Below are 12,619 nucleotides of genomic sequence, written 5' to 3' on the forward strand. Positions count from 1 at the left end.
AGGAAAATTAATATGCCTCCCCAAAGGACTTTAGGTGAAGTAACTGTCAGTGCACTGTTTCAGCAACCTTTACAACAGCCTCCACCTGAAAAAAAAATCTGATGACAACTAGATGCTTTATACATTAGGAATCAAAACATGCAGGTCTCACTTCAAGACATGGAAGAAGAATTTGTGGGTTGGGAAAAAGCAACAGAAATGCCTCATTGCTCTGCTGATGAAGAGCCAGGTCATCTCTCTGCATTCTCTGGGTCTCAGCCCTCATGCACTGACTGCAGCTCCGTGCACAGTAGCATGCTATATCAAATTTCTCCTCTTCTATAAAGAAAATGAAATCTCAACTTTAATTCAGAGAAAACCTGAGCCCTGCTGAACTACATTTTTTAGTTAGGAACCTGCATGATCTGCTCCTCCCACACTGGAACAGCACTACCCCTTAACCCACCCTGCAACGTAAGAGCTGAGATGTCACCCTGGACTTATAAAGCACATCCGACAATTCACCACAGGATGTATGTTATTACCTCCAGTTCCCCTGTGGGTGACAAACCCCTGATCTTGATGCTTCTAATTCTGTGATTTCTGCCTTACCTACTGCCACATTTCCACTACAGCACCGACCCAAGCTACGCTTGACAGGAAGACATATGTCACTTTGTCTTTCCTGAAAATCTGTCCCACAAAATCCACCACATGGAGGTCAGATCTCGTAGCTGGTTGAATTGCTGGAGCTGTTGCTCAAACCCACAGTGCACTGATGTTAGAGGCAATTTGATTTGAGTACTTGGTAGGGAAACAGGACAGGTTCAGCTGATGACTCTCATGGCAGACAGGTACACGTCACTCCCTAACACCTGTAAAATGGGAAGGCTCTTCTCTTGCTTCCCTTGTGTTCTGGGAAACCTGCTCTAATCCATCTGCTCTGAGATCCCATAAAGGCAATAGAAAGAAACTTTGTCTATGAAAAGTCACACTTTATCTTTCAGTACTGAAAACACAGCCAGTAGTCTCCTTGACTCCTCACAGCAGACTTAGATAACAGGACTTAAACTAAGGACACTTCACTAGCAATGACTGTGCCTCTTCCTTTCTAACACAAACAAGCACAAAACTTGTGCTGAGTTTCACAGGTGAAGCTTCTGGATGCATCTTACAGTCCCAAATAAGGAGGAACTGTAGGATCTGAGAGGAAAAAGCGGATTCTGGAAAGTTTATTTTCTGCAACATAAATCTGAGCAATCCCATATGTTATATGGGCAGACCACAGTGGGAGCAGCCCAAAAAAAAAAAAAAAAAAAAAAAAAAAAGCACTTAATGAATAAGCCTTTAACTTAATAGCATTTCTCACAGTGGCATTTAACACAATGGGAGAAGCTTACAGCACAGCACAGCAACACGCAACGTGCTTTTTGCTCCCTAACCCTACAAGAACAGCACCTTGCAGATCCACTAGTTTAAAGCCACAGCGCTACACATCAGCTGAATTAAATTTCCTCCTTATCAGGGCCCTGAGCACACCAACAGCCCACTGTTGTCCTGACCAGCCCCACCTGTGACACCCACCCCACCTTTGAGCCCAGGAGCTCCATTTAAGCTCTCACCTGACCCTTTAGCGCTTGCTTAGACTATTTCTGCGGGCATATCTGCTGCGAGCTTTATCCCTAACCTTACTGCTGTACGTTTGTATAGCCTCACAGTCCTCTTAGACTCACAGCATTACTTATAGTTCCCTCCTAACCAGCCCAGGGGCTGCCCCCTGCCGGCGGCCGGGCGTGTGAGGCCAGCCCCTTCCTCCCCTCCCCACCTCCCTCCCTCCCTCCCCTCACACACACACACAAGATGGCGGCGGCGCCTGCCCCGCGGGCGGAGCCCTCCCCTCCCTCCCTGTGCCCCCGCTTTCCGGCGCTGCGCGCGCAGGCGGCACGTGTTGGCGCAGCATGGCGGCGCGGCGCGCGGTGCCCAGCGACCTGTTCCCGCTGGTGCTCGGCTTCCTGCGCGAGCACCGCTTCGAGGCGGCCGCGCGCGCCTTCGCCCGGGAGGCGGCGGCGGTGAGTGGTGGGGGGGGGGGGCGTAAAGAAAGGGGGGGCTGGCGGCTCAGTGAGGGGGGCTGAGCGCTGTCTGTGTGTGTGTCCCCCCGCAGAAGGAGCAGGACCCCAACCACGCCTCGCTGCTGGACATCTTCAGCTACTGGCTGCAGTGAGTGGGGGGCGCGGAGGGAACGGGGGGTGCCGGGGGGGTGCCGGGGGGGCGGTGGGAGCGCTGCCTTTCGCCTTCCCGCAGGTCGCCCGCCGCCAAGAAAAGGAAACTCGTCCCCAACGGAGCCCGCGCCAAGGGGAAGGCGGCCTCCAGCAGCGAGGAGAGCTCCAGTGAGGAGGAGGAGGACGAGGCGCCCCCGGCCAAGAAGCCAGGTGAGGGGTGGGGAGGGCTCTGGCTGAAGCCTCTGCTTGGCCTGCACGCACACCTCAGCTCTACTTTTCACCTGAAGTTGTTCAGGGCCCTTACCAAGGGCTGGGTTTGTGTCCTGGTCTTGTTTCTGGTAAACTTCTTGCCTGTGGTTCCCTTTTATGGTATGCGTTCATCCTAGGTAAGTGAGTTCTTCATCCACGTGTAGCTTAATCAGAGCCTTAACACAGCATTACACTGCTCTTTCATTTGTCTATGCTTTCCATATATATATATATATATTTATAGAAGGTGTATAGGGCCAATTAACGTTCTCTCAGTTTGTGAGGACTCTTTTTACGTGGGATCTTCTTTTTCTGATAGATGTTCGCATTTAAGTACATAAGAATGAATGAATCTGTAACTGTTTCTATCTTCTTGCCTACACCTGTTTTGGAAGCTCTTGCTGTATGTTACTTGACAAATGCAAACTGAAGATCAGTGTTACGGGGTTCAGACATCGTTTACTGAACTTGATATATTCTTTTGACCTGATGTGCAGGATATGTGTGTGTGAAAGTTGTGAATTAGTTTACTAGTTAGCATGCTGTCCTTTATTTGCAGCTAATGCAACAGCTGTCACCAAGGCAAAAGCAGTTCCTTCAGCCAAGAAGGCAGAAAGCAGCAGCGAGGACTCCAGTGATGATTCAGACTCAGAGGAGGAGGAGAAGCCAGCAAAGGTCAGCCTCTAGCTGCTTTAATGCATACTTGATAATGATCAATAATAGCAAACTTGACCAGCAAAATTTTCTCTGAAATGGAGCTCGCTTTTCCTGTACTGTGAAGGGCATAGACTGCTGCAGGTGCAACATAATAAGATGCTTTTATTTTTCTAAAGGAGGGTTTTTAAAACCATGAGAACAAGTTAGACTTCTTTGTATGCATCTATAAAATAAGAATCTTCCTTTTTTACTTGCTGCAGTTACAGTTTTGAGAAGTAGAGGCAGGAAAAATGGTGTCATACTTCAGGAGACAAAACAGGGTTACTTATTTTCAAGCTAATAAGGACCCCAGAGGGAAAGAACACAGCACCAACCTCAGATCTCCCTCATTTTGAGGAGTCAGAACTGGAGACTGAAGAGCAAAGGAAGCCTCCCATGGACTTCTGGGAGGCTTCCCAGAGCAAAGCCATTATCCAGAGATTTTTTTCAAACAGTAACCATTAGGCACTGAGACTTCCAGCTGTTTGAACTTCCTATATATGTCCTGTTTATTAGCCTCTTATTCTTTGCTCTGCTACAGAACTTAATCAGTTTTCTTCCTTTTGTTTAGAAAGGTGCAAAACCTGCAGCAAAACCTGCAGCAAAACCAGCTGTAACCAAAACCCAGCCTCAGAAGAAAGCAGAGAGCTCCAGCTCTGACTCGAGCAGCTCAGAAGAAGAAGCAGCAGCACCAAAAAAAGAGCCACCAAAAAAAGAGCCACCAAAACCAGCAACACCTAAAGCAGGTACCTCCTTAGTTATGTATGATGAGTCTGAGTGGACAAAAAAGCACAGGGAGGAGTGATGGAGGTTATACCTACATGCTAAGACATGTTAACATAGTCTGAAAGTCTGTTGTCCCAGCTGTTTGCACTCCAGCACAGTCTGCTTACAACATGGGTCAGGTGTAGAACTGATTGCAAATAAAACTTCAGGTCACAAATGCTGTATTGTTGCCATAAGTAGCTGCAATCAGCAACCCTAACTGCTAATGCTGTGCTTTTATCTCAGTGTCTTCAGCTCTGCTCTTTATGTGAAGAAAGTTTAAAGTGGTATTTAGTCTGTATTCCTGGAACTTCTAGTCAGCTAAAATGGATGTTTTTCTGTAAACTGTTTCTAAACTAAAAGGGTAAAGCAAAAGCTTCACAGTACTGCCTTAATTGTTTCTTATTGACTTTTCTTGGTTTTTAATCTACTATACCTTATACTACACTGAATATAATTACTCCTCATCTCCCAGAACATATTTTCTAGTATCCCTTTGTATTTTTCTCAAAAGGAAGTAAAGCTGCTCAGGCAACCACCAAGGTGGTCAATGGAAAAGCACCAAGCAGCAGCAGTAGCAGCAGTAGTGAAGATTCTGATGAGGAAAAAGCTGCACCGAAGAAGGTAAATTAGACTGTCAAAGACTTAATGAAGACTGTAGAGATGTAGTAACACTGGGTATATCTTTGGCTTTCTGGAACTGAAACGACTAGGTTAGAGACTGCATAGATACTGAGTGCAGCTTTTATGGCTCTTACACAGCTTTTTTTCCTTTCTATAGTGGGATTGTGTTCTCTCTATGCCCTGGCTTTCTTCTGCTACTTTCTACAGAAGACATCTCCTTGTATCTTGAATATATTGTAGTCTCTATTATATATTCACTTTTGCATGAATCCTCTGTGCTTAGCTACCTGTAACATTGTTGTTTTTTTTCTAGAGAATGTTTAAAAGTATTTCCTGCAACTCTATGCCCAAGATTTTCTGTATTATGATTTTAAGTGTATCTTTTCTCCTTGTGATAAGGTTGTTCCCAAGAAACCTCTGCCCAAACCTGTAGCCACGCAGGCATGTCCAGGAAAAAACAAACCTGCCCCTGCCAAGGAAAGTTCCAGTAGTGAAGACTCTTCTGACAGCTCAGATGATGAAAAGGCACCTGCAAAAAAAAAGCCTAAGTCTGGTAAGCACTTAACACTGTTACTGCTATGTGGGAGGATACTTCCCGCAGGACAGCAGGACTACCAGCTGCCAGCCACAGGCAAATCTTGCTGTCCCCAAGCATCTAAGCAGTGGTAGTATCATGAAGCAGAAAGAACAGATTTTTTTTTTGTGTGTATGCTAAGTTTAAAATTCAGACCCATCCTCAGTAAAGGATGGGGAATGGGAGAGATTCCGATGCTGCTTGCTTTACTGCATATTTTCTGTTCAGATGGTCTTGGACCATCTTGCAGATTTCCTATCTGCAAGGATTTTGGAGGTAATTTGTCTGTGGTTTGGTTATTCTGTAACAGCAGCACTTGAAGCTATTTTTATTTTTCCCTGAAGTATCCAGGGCTGTTAGGTTGTAGTTCAGCGGATGGCCTAAATGGGCCTATGTCCAATGTAGTGTAGCACTTCTCGGATTTCAGTAGAGAGCTGATCGGAGTGGAGGATCAAGCATAGAAACTCAAGTCTGGTGCTCTAACCAGAGGACTTGAGAAAGTAGTAAATGCAAACTAGCAACAATTGAAATCTGTATTTTTTCTGAAAGGTTGGAAATGCAAGCTCTCCTTCTTCCAGAAGAGGAGAAGACTTCCTTAGAGATAGTAGGGTCAGCTGAAACCATAAGAGGGGAATTAAACTCACAGTAGAAGCGGTGTGGAGCAGGTGTAACCTTTCAAATTATAAGCAGAATTATATAAAATTATATACAGAAGAGGAGTAGATGGAACCAAGTAGCGGAAGTGTTTTATTCTAACTATAACAACTGAATGTGCTGCTTGCATTACCATACAGGCATCTTATGCTGTCTCTGTCTAGGTCAGTACAGTGCTGTACCACCTCCTCAAGCTGCGCAGACAAAGAAAGGCCTTACCAAGGCTCCAGTGAAGAAGGCTGACAGCAGTGACTCCTCAGACAGTAGCGATGAGGCAGAGCAGGTGCCCCCAAAGGGAGGAACAGGTATGTTGTGAGGAGCAGAGACTGCAAAGGAAGTATTGTGTGATGCAGTCAGTGCCCTGTCAGTCTCTTGACTTCCTTGAAAAAGCCATATGATGGATCTGTGTTATTTTTTTCTCTGGAAGACTGGGTAATTTGAAGCTGTCCCACACATACCACTGTATGAGCTCTGGGTATGAGCTGTGCAAATTGGGTTATTCAGTTTGAGAAGTTATTGGGCTCTGGTTTATGCAGAATGAGCCAGATTCATTAGTGTAGCTGGCCACATCCTTGCTTGGCTTCTGATATGCTGTCTGAATGACTGGTGTACTGAATAGGGAGCTTTCTGGAAAGGTTTGGACTTTGGGACAAAGGTTTGGTGTGGATGTGGCCTATTAATGTTAGACTTGCTCTTGCAGGCAAAGCAGCAGTAGCCAAAACAACCCCTGTCCCACAAAACAAAGCTGTGACTACCAAGAAGGCGGAATCCAGTTCAGACAGTGATTCAGGTAACTTCAACAAACAGTTTTGCTTTCTGCTAATGTTTGCATTGGCCAAGTTGGTGTGCAGTGGTGTATCTGCAAAGGTCTTCAGCATATGAGCTTGAAAGCTTTGCAGTCTCCATAGCTAACAAGGTCTGAAATTGAAAAGCAGCCTGCATCACAGAGCAGAGCTTGACTGTGAGGCACCAGCTGAGACCATGTTGTTAGGTTGATGTTGTGCAGCAGCTAAACACCACACAGCCGTTTGCTCACCCTCCCCCCTCCCTCTCTGGGATGGGGGAGAGAACTGGGAAAGTGAAGCCTGTGAGTTGAGATAAAGACAGTTTATTAAGACAGCAAAATAATAATGACAATAATAACGATGATGGTAATAGTACTACTACTAATGTGTACGAAACAAGTGATGCACAATGCAGTTGCTCACCACCTGCTGACCGATGCCTAGCCTAACCCTGAGCAGTCTGGCCCTCCTCCCCCCCCAGCTAGCCACCCCTATATATTGTTTAGCATGATGTCAGATGGATGGAATACCCCTTTGGCCAGTTTGGGTCAGCTGTCCTGGGTCTGTCCCCTCTCAGCTCTTGCTGCACCCCCAGCCTGCCTGTTGGCAGGACAGAGTGAGAAGCTGGAATGTCCTTGGCTTGGTGTAAGCGCTGCTCTGCAACAAAACATCAGTATGTTATCAGCACTCTTCTCATCCTAAGCCAAAACATAGTGCCCTACCAGCTACTAGGAGGAAAATGAAGTCTGTCCTAAATGAAACGAGGACAGTTGAGGGGGTGGGAGCATCATGCTTAGAAAGTTTACCCAGGAAGGTTTGTGGTTACTCTTTTTGAGGATCCGTATCTTAAGCTTTTCACTTTGTTATCCCATTATGGGCTTTTGGAGAAGTTCTGGAAATGAAAAAATACTACCACAGTACCAACTTCAAAACAGACTCAAAAGATGCCTTCTAATATTGCCCTAGAAATACAGGACAGCATGCTTTGTATCTTCTGTTGATCAGGTTTAGGGTTTGCAATGCTGTATTTCATTGGCTCCCTATGCAATACGCTTTTCCCCCAGTGTTTAGGGGTGTCCTGGTTCTTGTATCTCAAAATCCATAATGCCACAGCAGGGGCTGTGGGTGATAGCAGCCTGTCTATCTGCTGGCAGTAGACTGTATGGCCTTTCACAAGTAGCAGGAATTTGTGTGTGTTTTCTGGTTTTGTTGCCTATTTTTTTCAGAAGTAAACAGTGATCTGTTTACTGTTGTGAAGAAGGGGTTCAGAAACATTGGAATAGATCAGGCGTAGTATTCCAGATTGCTGTGAATAAAGTATTTGCATGCAGAAATTTCCAGTCCCTTGGAATACTAACCACATCTGACATAAGAAATAGAAAACTAAAAAGAGATACTGATCTGTTGCCTCCTCACTGTATTCTCTCTTTTGACAATTCTCTCTTCTAATTTCTTGCCTGTTCTCTGATCTTTAGTACTTTTCTCAGTTTCTTCTCCCTGAGCTGGTTTTTGGTGGTATCTGTACTTCTACAGTTCCTTATTCCATACCTCTTCTCCTGTGTTGTTCTCCAAATATCTGCTGCTTTCTGTGTGCATTAATGAAGAACTTAAACTTCTCCTTATTTCCACTTCTCCCAAAAAAGAAAGGCAAATGCTGTCCCCTGCCCACTCATCAAATACTGCTTATTGCCAGTTACCTGGTGTCTCAGTGTTAGGCTACAACCAGTTTTGCTTTTTATTTTCCCACGAGTTATGCACATGTCACTGCTCAAATAACTTGCACCATAAGATTATTAACTGGAGGCATGTCCTTTTGTTTAGATTCTAGCTCTGAAGATGAGAAGAAGGTAGTGAGTAAGCCCCCAGCTAAACAACCTCTGGTAAAGAACGCTTCCAAACCAGCAAAAGCAGCTGTCAAGCCTGGACAAGCAAAGAAGGACTCCAGCTCCTCCTCAGAGAGCTCAGGTATTGGGATAGAAGGAAAAAAAATTACTGCCTGCATGTTGTGCTTTCCTAAATCTGTGTTTCTAGTCTGGATATGAGGCTGCAGTTGGACAGGGAATACCCACTGCAGTGTTGTTTTGAGCAGCTAGAGAAGTGCGCTGTGTCAGCATTGAATTTGTTGCCTTCGTGTTGAATAGGGCTGAGTCTTGAATTTTGATTCCTGTTGTAGATTCTGATAGCTCTCACAAGAAGACCCCAGTGAAGCCCACAGCTAAAGCAGCAACCCCTGCGGCAAAGAAGCCACAACCTGTTGCAAAGAAAGCACAAAGTAGCTCTGATTCAGATAGCAGCTCCAGCAGCTCTGAGGATGAGAAAAAGAAGAAAGCCCCTCCAGCTAAATCAGCTGTCAAAGCGACTAAGCCAGTGTCCAAACCTACCCCAGCGCCCAAAAAAGCAAGCAGTTCTGACTCTGAGAGCTCAAGCAGTGAGGAGGAAAAGAAGCCAGCAGCGAAACCAGCCAGCAAATCTCCAGGGGCAGCAAAAGCAACTGTGGGGAAGAAGACAGCTGCTTCTAGCAGTAGTAGCAGCTCATCTGATAGTTCCAGTGAAGAGGATGAGAAACCCAAAAAGGCAGGGAAGGGGGCACAGAACAGTTCTCAGACCACTCCTTCCACAGAAAAAGCAAAAGTATCTACACCAACAGCAAACAATGCGAAGTCTAAGCCAGCAGATGACAGCAGTAGCAGCAGTGAAAGCAGCTCTGAAGAGGAGAAGGGAAAAGCAAATGGAGGTATTACAGTCTGGGAACTGGGTCTGTTGGTCAATGTGTTACTGAGCTAAACATCAGTGGGAGCCATTCTTAAACAGTGTTTAGTCTGCTTTGTGTATCCTATTAGAACTACCAATGCAGTACAGAGGCGGAAGGACCAGTTCTTATTTTGTTCCTTTTTGTCTGTATTATATATCTGCTGGCAATGAAACGTGTGATAACATGGAGCACTCTTCTCCACGGTTGTTGGTGGTTGCCATCTGTGCTTGGAGAAGATTGTCAGTGAGAGCAAGGCAAACTACTGGAGGGCCTTTATCTATGCTGTGAATGGGACACCACAGGTGTCCCAGTGCACAATCTTCCTCCATTCAGGAGGGAAACCACTTTGAATGCAGTAGTGGAGTGCTTGAGTATATACATGATGACTCCAACAACTGGCAAATTTTAGCTGACAGAACTTTGAGTTCACTAAGTCATTAATATAAAGGTAATTATTCATTAGGATAAGATGGAAAAATCCTTGCTGCCCCAGGATAGCTATTGGTGTTTGTTTTCTTGGTGGGATAATGCAGGGACTGACTCTCATGTGTCAGCACTGCATTTTGGGGGGAGAGATGCTATTACCTTTCCCAACACTGGAATTACTCCCTCTTCAATTTTACTGCTCTACATCTAACAGGCATGATCAGGAAGAAACGGAAGAGGGAAGATGTTGAGGAGTCAGAGACACCAGACAGTAAAAAGGCAAAGATCAAAACCAAAACACCACACACCGTTCCTAAGGTGAAACGGGTGAGTGTGGGCAGACTGCTGACTAGTAGGAGAGGTGTCGTTGCCTACTGAACCAATAGTGTGTTGGGTTTCTTTTGTGGGATTTTTTCTTTTGGGTGGAGCCCACAGAAATTATTTATATTTTTTGTCCCTTTCTCAAGCACTTGAATCTTGTCTGGAGAAGCCTAGGTAATGCACATATGTGCGTAGTGTTATTCTGGCAAAGGTTGATTGGATGCGCTTGTCCCTGTGCTGCTTGATCTGAAGAACAGAAGGGATTACAAATCTTGAGAAATGGCTAAGGATTGAGGTGACCTGTACAGAGCTCCATATTTGCAGGGCAAGGAGGGAAGGAGCCTGTCACCAAGGGAATAGCATGTGCACGTATGCACTTACTGTATCTCATTTTCTTTAACAGGCAGCTTCTCCTTTTCGACGTGTAAGAGAAGAAGAAATTGAAGTGGATGCCCGCGTTGCTGATAACTCATTTGATGCAAAGGTATGGCTAGGTAGTGCTCAGAGTGCTAACACTTGACCTCTGCAAATACAGGTCACCAGAGCAACCTTGGTGTGCTTTTGGGCAGTCTTCTGGTGGGAACTTTTTCCACCAGGAGGTGCTGTTAGGAAGTGCATTGAGCACTGCCACGAGGTGCATAGGAGTGGTGTCAGCTCTAGTGATCCTGCACTGGCACTTGCTGGGCAGGATGACGTGCAAAGCATTGCCTTTACTCTCATGAGTATTGACATGAATTTTTTTTCTTCTTCTTCCCCTTCATCTCTCACAGAAAGGAGCAGCTGGTGACTGGGGAGAAAAGGCTAACAATATCCTGAAATTCACTAAGGGCAAATCTTTTCGTCATGAGAAGACTAAGAAAAAACGAGGCAGCTACTGTGGAGGCACTATATCAACTCAAGTCAATTCAGTCAAGTTTGAAAGTGACTGAAAATGTTTGGGTATTTGTAAACTGTCGGCTCACCAGAATCACTTGGATGGGCATGTGGATGTTATGGACATCAGTGAGCCATCCTGGAATGCCACCTTCCACAGCCCCTTGCGGAGCAGGAAGTTCCAGTATGGGGATATGGGAGAGTGGTCGGACGTTACCCCCCTTTATTTCTAATTCTGGATTAGGCCCCTAATGTGGAACCATTGAGCTGGTGTTATTGGATGCCACTAGGGTGACCTCCAAGTTTTAATTTTTTTATAGTCTTATTTTAGAAGGCTGACAGTGATTTATTTTTTTTCCTTTCAATTTCTTGTCCATCTAGTAAAGAAAATTTATTTCCCTGTAACTTAACCTGTTTCTGTTTCAGGTAGTTTTAATCAGATGTAAAATTGCAAGCATTGGAAAACTTCTTACAGTAAGAATAACTCATTTGAACACTGTGGCTGTAATCCCCATTCCTATCTGACATTTCAAATTTATAGTTGCAGTGTGGCAGGATTTCGCTTTTGTTTCCTTCTCCTACAGTTTCACATTGCCGCAAATTCTTACCTTCCTCTTCCCTCCATTCCTGTTGAGGCTACTAACTAGAGTAGTTAAAGGAGCAGAGTATAGACACACCTGGGTAGCTGAGGAATCACATGGCTTGGAGTTACAAGTTGGGTGCTATTGTCAAAAAGGACAAGGTCTTCAGTACTGCTTATGCTGGGAATGTAGCCGGGGATTGAAGATAGCAAAAGATAGGTTATCATATTTGAAGAAGTCTTTAGTGGGAGTGCTTAAGGAGACAGAAGAAACAAGGTCCTTTTTTTTAAACCTATCTCTGCTTATTGCTGTGAGGTTTCTTTTCTCTTGGAAGCTTAGACTGCGGTGCGGCACTACTCCATGTTCTCTGAGCATATAATATGCCAGCTTATGGTTACTCAGCAATGTGCCATACAGCTTGTTAGTTGATGAGATGAATGTAACATTGATGCCTTAAATTTCTTTACTGAGTTGGATCACTTGTTCTCTGAACTGTTTTTACCTGTAAAGTCCCTTTGAGGAATTAAAATGTCAGTTTCCTACAGCACTGTGGCAAATAAAGTTTATTGTTGCAAGTCTTGAAGTGTTAGCTTCAAGCACTAATTCTGTATGGCAAATGAGATCTCAAGTTAAGTAACTTGCAGCTTAAACTGAGATTTCATGAGCAACTGTGATAATTTAAAGGCTTGCTGCTGTTGAGAGGTCTTGCTTTCCCTCCAGTTGTGTGACTGCCCTCCTTGCTATTTCTAGTAAACTCACAGTTTAAAAGTAATATATATCCCCCAACTATGTTATTTTTGTAAGGTGAGTTAAGTTAATTTTAACTTACAGAGTATTACACTGAGCACATAGCCAGGATAAATTGAACAGTGGTAAAGCATATTTGGGAAAAAGGGTAGTGGGATGTGAGATCTCACCTCATCTTGTGAGATTGCCAGCTACTAAGAGGTTATGTTGGGCCTTATTTCCATGTTTCCATTCACTCCCAGAAGGGTGCCGATAATGAGAGCCCTGTTGTTAGAGGAAGACACATTTGTGTACAAAGCAATGCCTCATAATTGAGGGTTGGCTGAGAGTGATGAGACAATCCCATACGCAAACACTGCAACTTGTTTCGATGA

At 44.8% G+C, this 12,619-nt stretch overlaps 1 protein-coding gene across 2 annotated transcripts; it reads left to right on the forward strand.

The window, feature by feature from the left end:
- Positions 1-1,930: 1,930 nt before the first annotated feature.
- On the forward strand, positions 1,931-12,081 carry NOLC1 (nucleolar and coiled-body phosphoprotein 1). Of its 2 annotated transcripts, XM_032191423.1 has the most exons (14): positions 1,931-2,048; positions 2,141-2,196; positions 2,281-2,408; positions 3,007-3,122; positions 3,715-3,889; positions 4,423-4,532; positions 4,932-5,085; positions 5,925-6,065; positions 6,461-6,550; positions 8,367-8,510; positions 8,719-9,279; positions 9,938-10,050; positions 10,448-10,528; positions 10,815-12,081. In XM_032191423.1, the coding sequence occupies exons 1-14, from the start codon at positions 1,938-1,940 to the stop codon at positions 10,971-10,973; spliced, it is 2,139 nt and encodes a 712-aa protein (XP_032047314.1). In that variant the 5' UTR covers positions 1,931-1,937; the 3' UTR covers positions 10,974-12,081. The 2 variants fall into 2 exon arrangements, with proteins under 2 accessions (XP_032047314.1, XP_032047315.1); XM_032191424.1 differs by lacking the exon at positions 9,938-10,050 and having other exon boundaries at positions 10,815-10,878.
- Positions 12,082-12,619: the final 538 nt, after the last annotated feature.

This window comes from Aythya fuligula, chromosome 7 (genome assembly GCF_009819795.1).
Source record: "Aythya fuligula isolate bAytFul2 chromosome 7, bAytFul2.pri, whole genome shotgun sequence".
Taxonomy (NCBI): domain Eukaryota; kingdom Metazoa; phylum Chordata; class Aves; order Anseriformes; family Anatidae; genus Aythya; species Aythya fuligula.